The sequence below is a fragment of the Carassius auratus genome, chromosome 24 (assembly GCF_003368295.1).
Source record: "Carassius auratus strain Wakin chromosome 24, ASM336829v1, whole genome shotgun sequence".
In the NCBI taxonomy this organism is placed as follows: domain Eukaryota; kingdom Metazoa; phylum Chordata; class Actinopteri; order Cypriniformes; family Cyprinidae; genus Carassius; species Carassius auratus.
This window is the reverse complement of record NC_039266.1, coordinates 324,084-343,772: the sequence shown is the minus strand read 5'-3', so window position 1 is coordinate 343,772 and position 19,689 is coordinate 324,084. Positions and strand designations below refer to the sequence as shown.

Genomic DNA, 19,689 nt, shown 5'->3' with positions numbered 1-19,689 from the left:
AATGTCTTCTTAAAAGTATAGTATATCCATAAAATGAAAATGATGCCATTATTTATTCACTCTCATGTTGCTCTAAACCCATAAGACTTTCTTTCTTCTACAGAGCAGACTTGGTACAATCAGTATTTTGACTGCCTGCCATAGCTTGATAATATTAAATAAGCATGTCGGACATAAAATGAGCAGCTGCCTTGAATTTTGAATCAGATTTTGTGTATTCCCATGTTTACTGAAAGTAGAAATACATGTGAAATTGACAACAACACAATGGAGCAAATTATCTGTTTAACAAACCTCTTACACAGACCAGAAAGCTCAATTAGGATTTCATTTGTGGTGTAATTAGCTGTCATTTTTTCTGTTATTAGTTCCAAGGACAGGGTGTAATTAGGGGGCAGGGGACTTCTCAATCAGGCTTAACATATTTTAGATTCAGTTCATGAGCATGGCTGATTGTATTCCTTGTATTCCCTCAGGAAACTCCACTGCACGCGGAACTACATCCACATGCACCTGTTTGTGTCCTTCATTCTGAAAGCCATCGCCGTCTTTGTAAAAGATGCCGTGCTTTACGATGCTATTGAAGAGACTGACAACTGCTCCACTGGTTCTGTAAGTTTATTATTGCACAGTCTATTTATTTAATTTTAAATAAATCCCTTAGGAGTCTGTAATAGTATTAATTAGCAAACCATTAGACATCCAAACACAGCAAACCAAGCATTTATCTAGCAGTGTTAGTAATCAGCATAAATACAGTCTGTCCCAGCTGATCACATTTACATTTTTTCATACTCGCTGGCCTTGGGCCTCTTGACTGTTATGTCTGCTGTTAAACATCTATGAGCATAACGTAGTGACAAAAGTGACAAATAGTGACAAAAACAGCAAAGTAAAAGAGTGACGGCAACAAATTTAAAATTAGACCATGCAAGTAAAGCCGAGAACACACTACACGACTGTCAGGCCGATTATGAATGGAATTTGGTCTTGACAACAGAATGTGCCCAGTCAGCAGTATCTGTTCCAGTTGCGCTGAGTCACTATTTGCAGTTGGCAGAAAAAGTTGGTGTCTGTCTAAAGATTATAATCTTAGAATTCAAGAACCAGTTTTTGCCAGTCGATTTCACATTTAGATTTTTTTAAACGTTTAATTTGTAACTGACACCAGCAGTGTAACTGTTTATTTTTCTTTAACTGTTTTTTATTTTGGTAATGAACAGGCTGCAATGTCAAATTAGAAAAAAAAAATGGTGTGTGCGTGTGAGGCACCCAACTGTTAATCTGGAATTTATGGTAGTACAGACAAAAGCAAAACATCATTAAAAACTATAAAGCTTTTGTAAAATAAAGAAAACGTATTTCTGCTGTCTCGTTTTTTTCCGTGAACTTTGGAGCGCATTACAATATATATATATTATCACAGATTATCACACCAGCAATTTTTCAACGCTGATGCATTGCTATTGTGACTTACCTACATTATGACGAATTTACAGCTGAGAGCGGGCATTTAACATCTTTTGTATATGGCCGTACTATGCCGTCTGACAAACTATATTTTGTACAGATTCTATTTTGTTTTGGTAAGAATTTCATTATTTTGCCCAGAGAAAAACACTCAGAAATGCAGCTCGTTGTCTCCATGCAGTTAATTAATAAACCATCAGTTTTAAGAACAATGTGGAAAATAATGTGTTTTTTGAACCTTAAACCGCACATTGCATTACACCAAAGACACAAAATAATATTCTTTTTAGCAATGCCAAATGACCCCTTTAAAATTGGACCATACAAATAAAACATCCAAACTAGTAAAAGTAGTAAAGAAACAGATACATTTTGCATTTTGCAGGTTTCCATCTAAGCCTGGACAATTCATGCTGGTTTTAGCTGTTTAGTATTCTATTAAAATAAGAGAGATCAGTTTCACAGTATTTAGCAGGGATGTGGCAATAATCATGACATTTTCTGAAATGACTCAGCTGTTGAGATGAATGTTGACTGAATTTGACAAAGGAGCTTAAAGCTCTCAATGAAAACATGGCTTCTTATCACAGTGTATGGAGTGTGTATGCTGTAACATGTATCCAGTGTTCAGATCTAGTGTCTGTCAATGTCTGCACTTTGCTATAGATCAAGGCCATCTGTGGAATCTTCAGAAGTGAAATGCACTTTCAAGCATTGCTTTTGACTCTTTAGAATTTTAAAATAGCTGGATTTTAAACACAACTTCTGATTATCATAAGATTATTTGCATTGTTAAAATGTACTTTTTTTAAAGTGATTTTAAAGTGAAAGTAAAACACTGTGGCACAAAGGATGCTCATGTTGAAATGTGGGCAGTCTACTGGAGACGTTCTTTTCACAAGTTATTTGCTGAAAATTGTGTCACACCAGACTTGTGACTATTTTATGAACACAATCAATCAATCAATCAATCAATCTATAACATGACAAAGCCTTTTCCACCTTAGAGTAGACAATGAAGTTGAATAGTCACATTATGATTTGACAAAGCAACTGTGAGAAATAATTAATAGTCATGATTAAAAAATGTGTTATACTGTAAGTGAGATATAAAGTATAATTTTTAATTAGTAATATGCATTGCTATGAATTCATTTGGACAAATTCAAAGGTGATTTTCTCAGTATTTAGATTTTTTTTGCACCAAATATTGTCCAATCCTAATAAACCATACATCAATGGAAAGTTTATTTATTCAGCTTTCAGATGATGTATAAATTTCATTTGACACTTAAGACTCATTTTGTGGTCCAGGGTCACATTTGTGATCACAAAGTTATATTGTTGTTTTATTTCTCTTGCCAAAATTACAAGCAAGCTTTCAAGCATTGTAGGCCAAGCAAACAAGATATTATAATAGGCAAGCCACAGGTTCCTCTTTCAAAACTCTTTGCAAGGGCAGCCTTTTATGGATCCATTACATCCTCTCCATTATTTTTTTCAATGGCTTACACCATTTTTTTTCTGTCTGTGATTTTATTTTATTTTTTTCTGAGTCTTTATCAGAGACATTTTTCTAGGAGTTAAAAAGTGCTCCATAACATTTATACATCAGACTCTTTTAAAGACTTCATCTGCATGTGAAGTATTACTAATCTTCTTTGGAATCAGTAAATATTCGCAGCCAGGTTATGTGTCAAGCTGCCTTATTAACGTTATTCTCACCTTTAAATAACAGTAGACCCATGGGAAAAGGCAGAATGACTGATTGCCAGAAAACAGCTTTATAAAAAGAATTAGTTGCAGTGGTTTTATCTATGATACATAATAAATGCATGATAAAAAGCTGTTGAGAGGTTTGCCTCAGCAGAAGGTGTTTGTTAGCCATTTGTGTGGTCGAGCCTGCAGCAAAAGCTTTCTATCTATTTCAGGGATTGCATGCCCTGAGCAAAAGGCTGCGGCTCTCAGGGTAATTTGGGATGATTTGTGCACATTAAAACTATGAGTCGGATCCATTCATCCTGCGCTGCCTCATTTTACACGCCCGAAAGCCGAAAGCATCATTCAGTGCCTTCTGCTGTCTAAGCTGTCGATTGCTTCATCCACTCAATTCTTTTCTCCTGTCTGTAAGGCATGCGCTCTCATTTTGAGCATGTTGCAGAGAGGAACGGGGTTTTAGATGTGTGAATCTTGAGAATCTTTGATCCCTGGATCAAGGAGCTCAAAGAAGTATTTTTAGAAAAATTTTAGTTTTATTGTTACGTGCAAAACGACATACTTTCAAAATCAAGGTGGGTGTCTTAACAACTGCTCGACTTGTTTATCTTTAGCAAGTTCTGTTTCAAACTAGTGGACCATCATGTCCATTCCTATATTGTAGTTGTATTGACATGAGCATCACAGCTCATTAACTGTGTTAAAACCGTTGTGCAGCACCACATCCACAGTTCTCAGCATGAAGGTTTTGTTTGTATTGAACAGTCAGAGGTTAGTAGTCATCATTAATTCATTCTGCTCTTGAGCAGGAGGACATGGCATTTTCAGCGTGATGCTGGATCTTTGCTCTGTTTTTCCTTTTCACCTTCAGCCACTTACATCCTCCTGTCTGATTTCATTGCCCTGCAGTCTGCCTGCCATGTCTCACTGTCCTCCCTGAACAAACTCCTCTCAACCTCCCACTGGTTCTACCCAAACAAACCACTGCTTTCATGAAAGCCTATCACCAGTGCTTGAATTGCTATTTTGGAAGTCAAAGAAACAAAAAAGGCAAGCACTAGCTAGGCAATACGTGACATATGCATAATTACCTACAGTGATTAGGGTTTGTAATATATATACTATACTATACAATACTATAGTATGTATGTATACATACAGTAAAAAAAAAAAAAAAAAAAAAAAAAAATATATATATATATATATATATATATAAATTTTTACTAATGAAAAGCCATATTTTCCTTTACTTTGAACTCCTTAGATATGTATTATGTATTGTAATTTTATACACACACACACACACACACACACAATGATAGTACATAATATATGTACAATGTAGTTATTTAATTGGTTTTACTAAATGAAGAGGTGATTTCTTTAGAATGAGATATCCCAGTGTTTCCCAGCCTTGGTCCTGGAGGCACCCCAAAACTGCACATTTTGCATGTCTCCTTTCTCCGACACACCGATTTCAGGTATTTAATTTAAGTCTATACTAGTGAGCTGATGACCTGAATCAGGTGTTTAAGGAGACATGCAAAATGTGCAGTGTTGGGGTGCCTCCAGGACCAGGTTTAGGAACCACTGAGAAATCCGAAATCATCATTGTTGCAGCTGTATTCAAAACGGTTGTCACGTTTGTGGAAAACATTTGCATAAACAGTGGCTGCACTGCAGCAGGTTACAATTTGTTTTTCATCGATGTGGTAAATGTCAGGATGTCCCTACTTCTCAGAGCACTCAAGGGTGGGAATGAATTCTAAGAGCCATTCTCATTCCCTCCGTCTTTGATTTTCAGGTTGGCTGCAAAGCTGTGATTGTCTTTTTCCAGTATTGCATTATGGCAAGCTTCTTCTGGCTGCTAGTCGAAGGTCTGTACCTTCATGCGCTGTTGGCTGTCTCCTTCTTCTCAGAGAGGAAGTACTTCTGGTGGTACATTCTGATTGGTTGGGGTAGGTGTCATATGTGCATCTGTTTCTTTATTAACCTGCTTTTGTTAACATTTGACATAATGATTATGTTAGCGAGCCATGTAAAACAGCAACTGCTGATGTACTGATCGAAATACATTCTCATTTCACCTCACTACAGGAGGTCCAATGATTTTCATCATGGCTTGGAGCTTTGCCAAAGCTTATTTCAATGATGTTGGGTAAGCTTAACGCAGTCAAAGCCTTCAGTGATTTTATGTAAAAACCAAGACATAAATACTTAGTCATTGCAAGCAAAAATTTATACATTACATTTATTTGTCATATTTTCCAGGTGCTGGGATATAATAGAAAATACCGACCCATTCTGGTGGATTATCAAAACCCCGATATTAGCTTCAATTTTGGTGAGATGTCCTTTCACTCCTAGAGTATCTGTTATGTCACCATTACTATGATTATAGAAAGTTGTTTTTGTACATTATGATTTCTGGTTACATTTGGTATGCCCGACTAGGTTCCCCTGTCTAACCTGTGAAAAATGTATGCAATTTATTCCTTATTTTTTCTGAGAAATGTCTTTGTTATTATGTCAGTTATTCGTTCAATAAATTGCAAAAGCCCCAGTTAAGTCTGGCCTTTCCTGACAATACTATCAACTTAAGGACACATCTCATTAATCTTCACTGACTGCTAGCGTAAACATTAAAGAAATGGTGTCCAGTTACAATACCTAAAAACCCTGTGTCCCTTGTATATAGTATGCATTTTACAAGGGACACAGTACACCCACAAATTCATTCTATATTATATATTTAGTGCTTTCTTTTTTCTTAATTTCATAATTTATTATTTATATATATATATATATATATATATATATATATATATATATATATATATATATATATATATATATATACACACACACACACACATACACACACATATATATACATATATATATATATATATATATATATATATATATATATATATATATATATATATATATATATACACATCAGTTGTATATTAATGATATATCAATTTTAGTTTTATATATAATTAGTGCATGTTTTATGTATTTTAGAATTAAATTATAATGCTTTATAAAATAAAAGACATGCATTTATTTAAGTTTTTCTATATATTTTAATACATTTTTATTCTTAGATTATATAATCTAAGAATAAGAATTGTCTGCTTGTTGTATAAACCTTAGCCTACAATATGAGTGTTAGGATGTCAGTAACGCACAAAACTGTTGACGTATGTGCTAGGCGATGTTATCTCTCTAGGGATTTATTATATACATGAAATATCAATAAGGGCTGAAAGGTGTGAAAAACACTCTTAGAAGCTCTTCGTGGCTTTTCTTTTGAGAGATTTAAAGGGAGGAAAGATGCACTTGAGAGAGATTGACAGAGACAAAAATCTGTCAATCTAGTGGAATGTTTATGCAGATTTATTTACTGTGTTGGGGATTTGCTATGGTAGGTCAGAAAACTGAAACACTTCTCATCCTCCCCCACTCCAACATGCTTACATGCTCTGTCTCGCTGCCATCTTAAGGAGGTAGTTTTGTTCTGTACTTTTGCTAATAGATGCCAGTCCCTGCTTTCTCTGAGACATATAAACACTGTGCTTTGGATCCACTGGCTATATGACCTCTCAGTGATTTCAGTAATTTGTCATGAAAAAAGAAACTCTTCGAAATAAAAACACCTGTTATTTTGTTGTTTGTCACCAACAACAGATGAACTTTATCCTCTTCATTTGTATCATCCGGATACTGCGGCAGAAGATCAACTGTCCTGACATTGGGAGAAATGAATCAAACCAATACTCGTAAGTATTTGGACCCCATTTAAACAGATTTTTGCATTCAAATAAGGTTAATTCTGTAATTTGTACACTTTAATCTCTACACCCTGCTGAGAGGACCGGCTTGAAATTTAAAGGCATATTTCAAACAAAAAATTCTGACATCGTTTGCGCACCCTCATCTCACTCCGAACTCAAGACTAATTCTCTTCTGTGCAGCAAGACAGGAGATTTTACTCTTTCAAATGAGATGTTAACCTAGTGTGAGACATCTTGCAAAATGTGAATGAGATTCGAGAACTGCAGCAAAGGAGATTACCTGTGACTGCAACAGCGACTTAAATTTCTGAAAATGTACTTTTCCTGACTCTTAAATTATCATTTGACTTCAGATTAGCAAATGAGTCATATGACTACTTATCATAATGCTTTTTTGGATTCTTTTTGAAGCTTGAAGTTTACATTAATTGTAATTAAATGGAAAAGAATGGAAAGCAAGTTATTTATAAATCTTTCACGGGTGGTTTTTACATTTTTAGGTGAACTTTCCATTTAAATGTTGGTCCAAATTGGTTAAAGCTTGAAAGTTCTGCTCTAGTCGGCAGACCAGCCTTCGGCTATTCAGCAAAACCAGCAGAAAATGAAGTCTAGTAGGTCAAGGGAGTCTTGTTGGTTAAAGAGATCTGACAGGAACACCAGCATCTAAATCACAACTTCTTCTGTAGACCAGCTATTCTGGTCTTTTTGGTAGGATGGGGACTGGAGTTACATGAGAAACATTTTAGCTTATGTAATTTTAACATGGGCATAAAATATGGGGATATTTTAGCTGGCCTCTCCAGCAGCGAGTGAGAACCCACTGCAGTGCAATCTCATCATCTAAAATGTCACTGGCTCTCTCTGCCCCTCTTTCGATGATTTAATGTCCTTTGTCCTTAAGTAGCTCTCCACTATGCAGTTCGCACAAAACAAGACTCAATTCTTAAGCACCTGCAATTTTCTATCCAGCATAAATAATGTTGTTATTCCAGTATGCTTTTTGATAATACCTAGTAATGATATCATTCTCTGCCCTGCGCTGTGTGCGTGACAGAAAAGTATCCCATAAAGCTGTTTGTCATGTTTTTTTCTTCTTCTTTTCTATAGGAGGCTGGCAAAATCCACACTTTTGTTGATTCCACTCTTTGGGATAAACTTCATCATATTCGCTTTCATTCCTGAGAACATAAAAACTGAGCTAAGGCTCGTGTTTGACCTCATTCTTGGGTCATTTCAGGTGCGTCTGAGGATTTAATCACTCAAACTAACTGTGAAAACAAAGAGTAGAGCCCAAATATCAATAGTTGCCAGTGACAGGAAATGCTCTCAGGCTAATCGTAGCACTGTTGTTCAGATAGCAGAATAGTTTAATGATGTCTGGTAGAACTGCTCAGGGCTCCTCGAACAGTCTTCATCAAGAATCTCTGTCTTGCACACTTTAGCTGTTGGCCATTGTTTTTTTAATGGCATAATTGAGTGTTGCTTCAACTGTGGCCACTTTTGCCCTGTGGATGTTTAGGAAATAAACCCTTATAAACACTTTTCACATTATCCAGTTTAATGGACATTTCCTCCACTTTGCAAATCATGAACTGTGTTTAAAGGAAATGGGTAAAAAAAATGTAATTATTATTATTTTTTTCAATGTTTACTCCTTTGTTTTTGTCTAAGCATTACATAACAATGGGGAAATCATTTGTTGCAGTATTTATTAATCTTTAATTTTATTTAATAATGCAGTTAGCTAATGTTAACAAATTGAACTGAATTGTATTTTATGGTTCTCCTCACTAGATAAATACATTAACTTTTCAAAATCTTTATAAAAAAAAACTGTTGCCACAACTGTTGTCAAAGTCAGAATTTTGAATATCTATTGAAACCATTTCTATACATTAACTATGTAAATAATTTATTATTAAATTAATTATGGGGGAAAAAACAATTCCCTATAATGTGAATATTAATTAGCTGGGTCTGGGAAAAGAGTAAAGCAACAAAATCATAAAAAAAAAAGAAAAAAGAAGAAAAAAATGATGAAGGCATGATAGAACATTTCAATACAGTTTTAAATGTGACCTTCATGCAACAAAATAAAAAAATCTATTCGTTTTAATAAAAATAGCCCTTGGGACAAAAAAGTTAGGCAGAGCCGCCAGAATGACTGGCATGAATTTAGGATGGTTTTGTCCCTGTTAGTTAAATATTCTTACAGTATATCTGCTACAGGACTCACCAGCCCAAATATTTTACTCCACAGTCATACTAGACAGACTGGTAGGAATATCTAGGCATTTAGCAGATTGTTATTCCCATGTGTAATGCTTTTAACGTACCTACAGTGAGATACAGTATCAGTAAGTTGCTTTCCCTTGTTTTAACAGGGTTTTGTGGTTGCTGTACTCTACTGTTTCCTGAATGGAGAGGTAAGGCATGGATGAATGGATAGATAGACAGAATCTTTAGGTGCACTCAGTCACAACTGATCAGAAACCACTTCCTAATATTGAAGTTTCATTCAATTTCTCTAGCAAAAAGCTAAAGCCCTGGAAGCCTGTAATTGGCTTAGATTCTTCTAGCTCATATAGGCTATAAATAGCCCTATATATACTGGCAGAGGAGGCCTATTACTTTGATATATGCATTGATGTCCACAGCATCTTGGGGCTTTTTTGCTTGAACAGATTAAATAAAAGGGTCACAGGTGCAAACTTTTTTTCCAGGTGCATTCAAATAATCTGACATGTTTTGTTTGTGCACCACAAATGAACAACTTGTACACAAATTGATATATATTAGTAAAATGATCCTGTTTTACCATTAAAGACAACCCAGGCTCACTGGAATTCAGTGACTACATTTGTGCCAAACCTGAAATACATTTCACTGCACTTTTCATTTGAAAACAATAGAATGCAATAAAATCGCATGTTATGCGCATCTTGTCAGTAAAGTCGCTCCATCTGAAAGTATGTGATGGTGATTTACTACTGATCATGGAACCAGCTTTAGTGAAGAGATGCACATGACAATCGTATGCGATTAATTGCACAGCCCTACACTAGAGGCAGTAAAACAACAACTTTTGTTACTTTTCACACAAATTATAATTACAGTGGCAATTTATTGATTAATAAAGACTTATTTTCAAGCAGTTCCTTACACAATTCTATGTTCCTATATTAAAACACTTTTACAATAGTGCATAATTTATAAACTAATACATTTTGATGTTTGTATCACACAAGCAGCTCCATATTTATGGCTTTTCTGGAGCAGTAAACTTGCCATATAACTCGCCTGGTACATCATTGCACTTGCAATGTTTGCTCTTGCTCTCGCTCCGGTCGTTATGTGTGCACTCTTCCGGGAGAAGTGCCCATATAAGGAGTTCCACCCTTCATGACATCATGAAGAGCCATGATCAAAAAAAACTTTCCGGAACCTATTCAAACCCGGAAGGAGTTTACACAGAAATACTCAGTTCTACATCCATTTTCATTTCTACACACAACAATTTCTACATACAAATTTCATTTCTAAATTCTACATACAATTTCAACATGCATGAAATAGCATTAGACCCTCCCTTTGAGGCCTATTTACATCAAAGGGGATAGCTCTAAAAATAACAATAAAGTTATAGTTTCCAAAATCAGTCAAAATTTAGTTCATAACACCACAGGAACAATAACAGCCTCCTTTGTGAAATAATCTCCTTTGTGATAAGTGGAAATCACTTTAAAACTTTTTTCTCCAGCTGATCAACAATAAAAACATTAGCCAGCCAATCAGATTTCAAAAACTATGTACCACCAGTCACTAGAGATTTCACTTTTAAAGTGCTGTGAAATGTGCTACAAGCAAATACAATATAATTTTTTCATAACACTGGGGTTTTTAATAAACCTTAATTTGCAATGGGGTAATAATTAAGTCACTTAAAGTGCCTAACAAATTGTGTAGCAAAAAAAAACAATGCATACTTCGAGTTTTACAGAAATGTATAGAGTCAGGTATTTCCAATGAGCCAGTGTTGTTTAAAACCCAGTTGCAACTGTTTTACTTCTGTAACGCTCCTTAATTTACTGAGTTCCTTAAAGGCATAGTTCACTCAAAAATGAAAATTCTGTCATTAATTACCCTTTAGTCGACATACCATTCATATTTGTAACACAAATTATGTTCAAATATTAAGATATTTTTGATGAAATCCAAGAACTTTCTGACCCTGCATGGACTGCACAGCGTAACTACTGCATTCAAAGCCCAGAAAGGTAGTAAATATATTAGTGGTTCAACAATAATTGTTGGAAGATACCAAAATAATTTGTGTGCAAAGAACACAAAAATAATTACTTTATTCAATAATTTCTTCTCTTTGTGTAAGTCTTTTACGTGCGGTCACAACAGTACCACAACTAATGACACATGATGTCCTTATTACCTTTCTGGGACTTGAACATGTCAGTTGTGGTGCTGTCTATGCAGGGTCAGAAAGCTCTCAGTTCGTCAAAAATATCTTAATTGTGTTCAGGACATCAGGGTGAGTAATTAATGACAGAATTTTCATTTTTGGGTGAACTAACCTTTTTAATGTACCTTGTAGAGCTTTTGTATAAAACTGTAGAGTGAGAATGTTTTATCCATCACCAGTTGATTAGAATGGATTTCATCCTTCCCTAAGGTCCAAGCAGAGATCAAGAGGAAATGGAGGCGATGGCACCTCGAAAGGTTTCTGGGTCCTGACACCAAATACCAGCACCCATCCATGGGCAGCAATGGCAACAACTTCAGCACACAGATCTCCATGCTGACTCGCTGCAGCCCTAAGACTCGCCGTGCATCCGCATGTCAAGACGAGACGTCCATCACAGTCTAACTTAGGATCTATAATGATGTGGTACTGTCATCAGAATGAGACCATGAGATGACATGACGATGTTCAGGAAGTGTTATAGTGAAATTCAGTTCTTACCTTCAGACTGTATTATACATTTTTGGAGAGATGAGCTACTAAACCCTACATTTGCTGAAAATAGCGCAATTTGTTTTCATAGGAGTCATCATTGAGGTTCTTGTATGAAAAACACAATATCGGACAGGCACAGGTCATCTTCTGCAACACGTAAAACCTGTAAATAAAGCCCCAGTGATCTTCTGAAGAGCAGCGAGATTGTAGTTTTGCCGTCATTTTGTGCCAACTGGGCTCTGCAGGGACACAGAGGCAACAGCATCATCAAAAATGACTGATGATACGCTGCAGGAAAAAGAGGTTAGGGATTCTTTGCCTGGATTGCTCTTATATATTTTGCTTACGAGGTAAGATAAAAAACAAAACAAAATAAAACAAAAACAAAGAGAGAAACAAAAAGGCTACCAAAAGCGGATTGTTGAATATCCAATATATGGAGATATACTGTAGAGACCAAATGTGATGTTTCTTCGAAACGTTGTTCATTTTTTTATGATGTTTTCAGATCTCTGTGTGTGTGTGTGTGTGTGTGCGCGTGTGTATATTTAGGCACATTTGGAAGCCGAATGCCCTTCTCTGCACTATCATTCCAGATAAGTCATCCCCAGGGTTGTGTCAACATTCAGTTTGCATGCTTGTTTGAGTGTCACTGTGCCACATATCACCGATACTTGACAGTTTTATGGTCTAATGTCAAATCCTTTTGTGCGAAGAACAAACGATCAATTGTGAGATCAATGATGACAAGGACGGCACTGTTGGAGCTTAATATAACAGTCATAGGCTTTGACAATGCTTATCTTAAAGAAAAATACACATCAGCCAATTTATACTTAACAATGGAAGTGCTACTTATGTGTATTGTAAGTCTTTGCAGTAATGCTAATGCTGTAAACTGACCATTTCCTTTGTACTGTGACTTTTTTTTTTACATCCTTTAGTGTCAGTGGTAACTTGCTGTGCTTGTTCAACTACTGTTGAAGGATTTTTGTGTTTATGTACAAGCTGAAGGGAAACGAAAAAGCAGGCCACCCTGTCAAACCAATGTTCTTGTCTCACAGTTTTACTCATTAAGATGGACTTGCAGCCAGATCAAGGCCTGTGAAGTCCTGGAAAGCGACTCGAACTGGGTCAGCGCCACATAAAGGTAGTTCAGTCTGGATTGTGGTTTCTTTTTCCAGTGGAGTGTAAAATAATTATGTACAGTCACATCTGACAGAATATATAAAGGGAATGTACAGCAAATTATTTTTAATGCTACAGCTGGGATGTCTTGCAAAGGTTTAGTAATATATTCATTAAAAAAATTAAAGCCTCAAATCACTGCCCAATATTGTCCAATGGCACATAGTATTTTTTATTTTATTTTAAATGTGTGATTAGCCAGATTACCTCTAATCTATCATGATAAAGAATGTATATTCTTATAAAATGTTAATTAAAATTTTGTCATTTTCAATATATAAAAGATCAAATATCACTTTAAGATAGCTAGCAGTGTACTTTGTGAACTTTATATAAATGCATAAAAGAAAAGGTGCCTATTTTAATGAGTTGCGCTGTATAGACGATGTCTGTTTTCGAAACGATGTGCTGTTTTGTTGAATATTAATGGGTGAAATGTAATATATAAGTGCATAGAAGAAAAACTGGATGTTGTGTATATTAACTGTGTATATGTGCTGTGAAATTAAGTAATATTTGTCCATACCGCATGCTACACAAGCGAGATACAGTACATTTCAAGTAATAAATTCACAAGAAGCATGACCCAAATTCTTTACAGTCATGTGTACACGTGAATATTTTTGTATCTACATTTAAACAAGCTTGATACATGGTATGTATTTTTGTAACATTTGGGACCATTTTCCATTGTTGTTTGAATGTTCACGATCAACGATTTTAAATAAACAACTTGAGCTGTACGTTTACATTGTTCAGAAATGACACACATAAGAACTGCCTGTCCATGGGGTTAAAACAGACACTCTCATATCAAATCCTTTCATTTTCCATCAGCCTTAAAGAAGTCATAGTCACAGTCCTGTTTCCCCAGAGAGATTTTCTTAAATAATTTATTTGCTGTGTAAATTTCACTCTACTAAAATACACAGCTTCCCCCTGAGTCTGTCAAATCCCAAACCGTTCTGCTTTTGCCTTCTGGTACTGAATGAAATTAAGGGCATAGAAGCAAATGCTAACAACAACAACAACAAAAAAAATATGTTTTTTTTAGAGGCTTTGGTTTATTGTCTAGATAATTTTTGCAATCCATTGTGCCAGCTCAGCCTCGATCCTGCAGGAAACAGGACGTTTCTCTTATCTACTTAGGTTTCTCTATTGTTTATTCTGTTCAGTAAAATATGAGAAATCAACCAATATAAACAAGTTAATGTGGGTTATGACATGCACTTTAAAGATCTTTAAAAGAACTCAAATACTCAAAAACAATGCTAAAAGCAAATAGCAAAATGCCACCAACTCATAATCAAAAACGCTTATCAACTTTTCAAAAGTGAGAAGATAATTCCAATATCTTTTGTTATAAATGTCAAAGGCAGAGCATCCAGTCAAATTATATATTATATATTTTGTAACAAATTAATGTTTCTTGCTTGCAGTATGTTTTGTGAGGACAACATTACAGGTGGACCATAGGGGGAAAATGTATTTTATAAAAAAATATATGCAGTATATAATAATAATAATTTGACTCAAGCACAAACCCAAAAAGCAAAACTGTTTTTGTATTCATAGTGAAATGAGCTATCATCATGTGATACATTTCAACTCTTTAATGTGTCATTTTTTGGACTGTTTTCTCCAATTAAAGTCACACTATAATGTGGCTACATTATGACATATGTATACATCAGCAGGGGTCTGACAGGATATAACCATTTCCAGTCACTCATCAGACATCGGCTGAGAACATTTTGAATAGCCAAAGTAAAACACTCATATTTGTGTCAGCAGTGGTGAGAGATTCATCTTATTGTCAGCTGGTCCTGTTTTCCACACGATCATTAGTCTAACATCTCTCTTAAATGCCCATTTTAAAGGTTTCTGCTTCAGTTTAGGCATAAACCAACACCTTACAGATAATGTTACAGTATCTGGAATTATTTAGATTTAACAAAACAAAAATGTGCTCACCCTAATGCTATGCAAGATGTAGATAAGCGTGTTTCTTTATCTGAACAGATTTGGATTGGCACTGAATGGGTGGCATCAGAATGACAGTCCAAACAGCTGATAAAAACATTTAACATCCTTTGACTTATCTACACAGACTTATTTAGCTTGAATGGTCTAAGGTGAATACATTTTCAGCACATTATCTTTTTTTCTGTAAACTATTTCTTTAAGATTTAAATACAATGATGTGAAAACAGTATTAAATATGTTGTTAAGGGAATGTATATTTTACTCATTCATTTTAAACCTCAAACCTGGCACCATACTTCACTGAATTCAAGTGTAAAGTGTGTGCCTGTATTTTCATTTCTAATGTGTTTTTCTGTTTCTGCCACAGCAGTTTAGTCCTTTTATCTGTGTTTTTGTTTTGAAGGGTTCACCGCTGCAGTCAGGGATCATCCATCTACTGAGGTCAGATTGTACCCTTCTAACGAAATACATGAAAAATAAAGCTGTCAGAATGCTCAAGAGACAAATATATTTCACCCTTCAGCCTGATACCATATGAGTTTCTCAGATATAAACCTTGAAAAGTGGTAACCTGTAATTGAGCGATTTCTGTCTGATTGGATCAATATATTTTGTTCATGTAACCTAAAGGATTCTGTGATGTAAATTTTTTTATTTTATTTCAGCATGTCTGCATGTTATTGCAGCTAACGTGAATTAATTTAACATATACTTGCAAAACAGCTAATGAATAATGCCAATAACAAATACCATATTCCACATGAGCCCAGCTTTAATTGAACATTTGTTAACAAAAGTGTTTTATATTAAAATGGAAAGGATTTTGTCATTCATTTGGATGTTGTTTTTGCTGCTTTCCACATCGGCACTGTTAACAGGTGCCTAGCCACAGGCCACCTTTCATTTTCATGTCCATTGTTAAATATTCATGGGCTAAAGTACCCATCAAGGTTCAGCAAAAGCATTGTTCAACAAGTTTCAGAGCTTTGAGCTGGATCAAACCTGCTTTAAGAATAGCTAGCAAATCTGTGCCATTGTATTGCTGGCTCAACCTGATATTGAAAGAAATGGCCCCTCCTGGATGCCCTCTATGTGAAATCTAGTGGCTACCATTCAGCAAAACATGACGTGGTATGAAAGAACTTGATCTGGTAATTTGCTATCCTTTCAGTTTTGAGCCAGTGATTTAACCCTCGCAGGCGTGATTGAGAACCATGACTGGAGCTTGACCTGTCAGACAGTATCATCCAATCAGAAAAAGCTTGACTTACCTCAGACTCCACTGGTGTTGATAAGAGGCAGTACTACACGCACACACCTGAAATGGCACACAGAGATCCCTGGGCTATTATTATGACAAACCGGCATCTTAAACTTTATTGGAAAATCAAATAATTTTTTTAATCGTTTACTACACTAGACGGAAATCTAGGCTGAAGGTCTGGAATTCATGGCAGCTTTCATTGGCCAAGGCCCGCCCATGAGGCCGTTTGACTGACATGTCCAACAACCAATCACAGTTCATTTTTTACCCCGTCACTTTTTGCGGCGTGAATGTAGCCACAATAACAGACCAATGTGTAAAACTCTCTGACGTATTTTAAAGATTCTATGCTGCAAATTTTAAATATTTCACATACTTTTGAAAATCCAGCGTTCGTTGATCCTGGTAAGCGCTGTTCGTCACAGTTGTAAACACGACGGCTTTCCACTTTTGGTGAGGGGGTTTGTTTGGCACCACAGTATCTTTGTTTCCAGGCTGAACGTTAAAGAAAGCGACACTCACATCTCGCGGAAATCCTGTAGAATTGAACCAACCCGATAACGACTTCGAAATTTCTGAAGTGTTTCCACTTTTGTGTACCATATGCATCAGACGTTTAGCCAACGGTCCGTGGGCATGACGTCTGAGGCTGAGACTAGCTTTGCTGTTTCTTCAGCATCTCGTGCATGCGTGGCGGGTTCTTAAGATTTTTTGTACAATATATTGTATTTATAAAAAACGCTTTCATTCCACAGCGTTGTGTTTCACATTTTAAAGGCAAGTATGCACTGTGAACAAAAGCCTTGCTTTCTGTTGTAATCTACTTTTTGTTTATAAAAATGCCTCTGACAATTGTTTCGTGTTTCGTTGCTTTATCAGCGTCTCACGTATGCACATTTGCGCAATAGGTTGAATGATGGATCTCGAGTGAATGAACATGTTCTTTCTTTCTTCTGCCTTTTACTTGGATCATTTTTATATGAAAACATGCATTTATGTATAGGCCATTGTACCACATCTTAAAAGGCACTGTTTTATGTCACTGTTCAACTTTAAAAAACAAGCCTAGAGACCAATGAGTTGTTTTTTCCATTCTACATTCTAGTGCAGCTATACAGCTTGCTGACTCTTATGGTGGCCCAGTAGTGCACAACACACGAAAATCGCCACAGCACAACAAAATCACTACAACACAATGCATATTACCAGTTGTATCCTGCCAGTTTCATTGTGTCGCCACTCGTTTCCATTTTGTTCTGCTAATTTTGTTGTGTTGTGGCTTGCTTCTGTTGTGTTGTAACTTTTTTCCGTTATGTTTTCATTGTGTTGTACACTATGGCCAGCCATAGATTTGTGTATAATATCCTCAGGTGTTTGACTCTGCTGCTATTTAACCTTGTGAACATGGGCTCTAAAATTTGTCTCGGTTGTAAATTGTGTGCTGGACCAATTATAAGCCTCAGAGCCTTCTTTCAGACCTAAGAAACCATTGAACGGTGTAGGACTGTCAAGAAAATATTGGATTCATGTATGCGTTATGCTGGCACTGTCCCTCAGCCATTCACTCACACTAAGGCTTCTTGGGATTTCACATCAATGTTTTGCTATTCAAAGCCAAGGTTGAGGTTCCAGTCCACACACATTTGAAAGTGAAATTTAATTGAAGTGAATTCATGGTTTGGGTGAAAAGAAAGATGAGCCATACAGATCTGCATTACATGTGAAGGAATCTGAATCATAACCAGCGTTTGTTACATATTGTTCAACTTATTGTTTTAAACGAATTTACTACATGCAGTTGATTTGATGAGATTCATAACACGGTAAACAGGTATTTGTACATGTTGGCAGATGTGTACATGTTATTGTAATTGTGTGCGAGGCTTTGATTGTTATTTCCAGATGTTTTGCCAGCTCTCCCCTGGATGTCCAATACATAAACCCATATCAACTGCGGAAAAGCTACAATGCATGCAATTATCCTCGTTACAATTGCTTTTGGTGCCAAAATTAATTTTAAAGCCTTTAAAGTGAAGCCAGATTGGATTGCTAACGCACCATGAGATTTTCTGTGCTAGTGACACAATTATGTAGAAATTTAAATCAACATTCAGTGTGTTATATACTGTCAAAAGTTTTCAAACTAGGGTTCAGCAGGGTGCTGATGGTTTGCAATGATATGGCTTAGGCACATTTTTGATGGCTGTCCTTTAAGCATTATGTAAATCAGTGGTTCTCAACCTTTGAAGGCCCCCTAGCCTCAGTTTTGTTCCTAAAAACAGGTTTTCACACTGAAACACAATTTTGATATATTCATAATTTCTTTTATTTTCCTAATGGCAGCCCTTAAAATGCCTTTGAGCATAAGACCATTTAGATTTGATTCAAGCCAGATTCAAATGGGCGAGTCATTATGAGATGAGTGAACGAGTGGACAGAATCAAGCTAAGTGCCAGATGTGAAATAATTCATGTTTTCCTTCACTTTAAGGATGGCATGACCTTTCCTCCAAAGTCCAAGGGAGAGAAGACGTGCTCTCAGTGGTGCGTACTCACCCTGTGGCAACTCGCACAAGTTTTAATGGGTTTATGTGTTTGATTTTTCCAGAGGTGGAGAATTTCACACATGAATGGAGTAGACCTCTAACATCAAACAGAGACGGTGCTTATCGAGCGTTGACTTTTTTCCCATGCTCCGAGGAAGCAAAACATATAGATTTATTCACAACACTTTCTGAATTAGGAGGAAAATGTGGCTGTTCTGTACTGCTAGCAATGCCTGGCCATATGCAAATGTAAATGAAACTCTCACTAAAACGTTTGATCTCTATCCCAGTCTTTGATTTTAGTTTATCATATTTAAATAACACTAATCTTTCAGCAAACTCTATATCTTCTATATCTTATTGTTATTAGCTACTCATGCTTGAGAGTTAACTGCATAGAGCTGCAAAGTACAGCTTCAGATAACCAGCAAGCAATCGCTTGCAATTAAACAGAGTAAGATTCATAAACATACTTAACTCTAAAAGACCCGTCTGAAGTCTTTGATAAAAATCGTACAGCTTAATCTCCATTTCTAATTACAAACAGTGTTTCTTTCTTCATTCAGTACGACTGTATTAAGCCAATGGCTTTAAATGCCTATATAAAAACGGTCTCCTGTGCTTAAAGGTTTGCTTTTAAGTGTTCATTTCAGATTTAGGTGGCAAAGCATTACAGAGAAAAGCTCTCTTAACAGGACTTCTCTGTTCATTTGTGTTTGTTCTTTAATGAAGGGTTTATTACCAT

The 19,689-nt window shown here is 35.9% G+C and overlaps 1 protein-coding gene across 1 annotated transcript in view; it reads left to right on the top strand.

Annotated features, from left to right (window-relative positions):
* vipr1b (vasoactive intestinal peptide receptor 1b) overlaps nucleotides 1-13,898 on the top strand; it is a 51,765-nt gene extending 37,867 nt beyond the window's left edge. Inside the window, exons 6-13 of the mRNA XM_026200457.1 lie at nucleotides 477-612; nucleotides 4,991-5,144; nucleotides 5,284-5,344; nucleotides 5,458-5,530; nucleotides 6,883-6,974; nucleotides 8,097-8,226; nucleotides 9,374-9,415; nucleotides 11,677-13,898. Coding sequence (XP_026056242.1) covers nucleotides 477-612; nucleotides 4,991-5,144; nucleotides 5,284-5,344; nucleotides 5,458-5,530; nucleotides 6,883-6,974; nucleotides 8,097-8,226; nucleotides 9,374-9,415; nucleotides 11,677-11,871 — 883 coding nt within the window. The 3' untranslated portion in view covers nucleotides 11,872-13,898. The remainder of the gene's footprint in view (nucleotides 1-476; nucleotides 613-4,990; nucleotides 5,145-5,283; nucleotides 5,345-5,457; nucleotides 5,531-6,882; nucleotides 6,975-8,096; nucleotides 8,227-9,373; nucleotides 9,416-11,676) is intronic.
* Nucleotides 13,899-19,689: the final 5,791 nt, after the last annotated feature.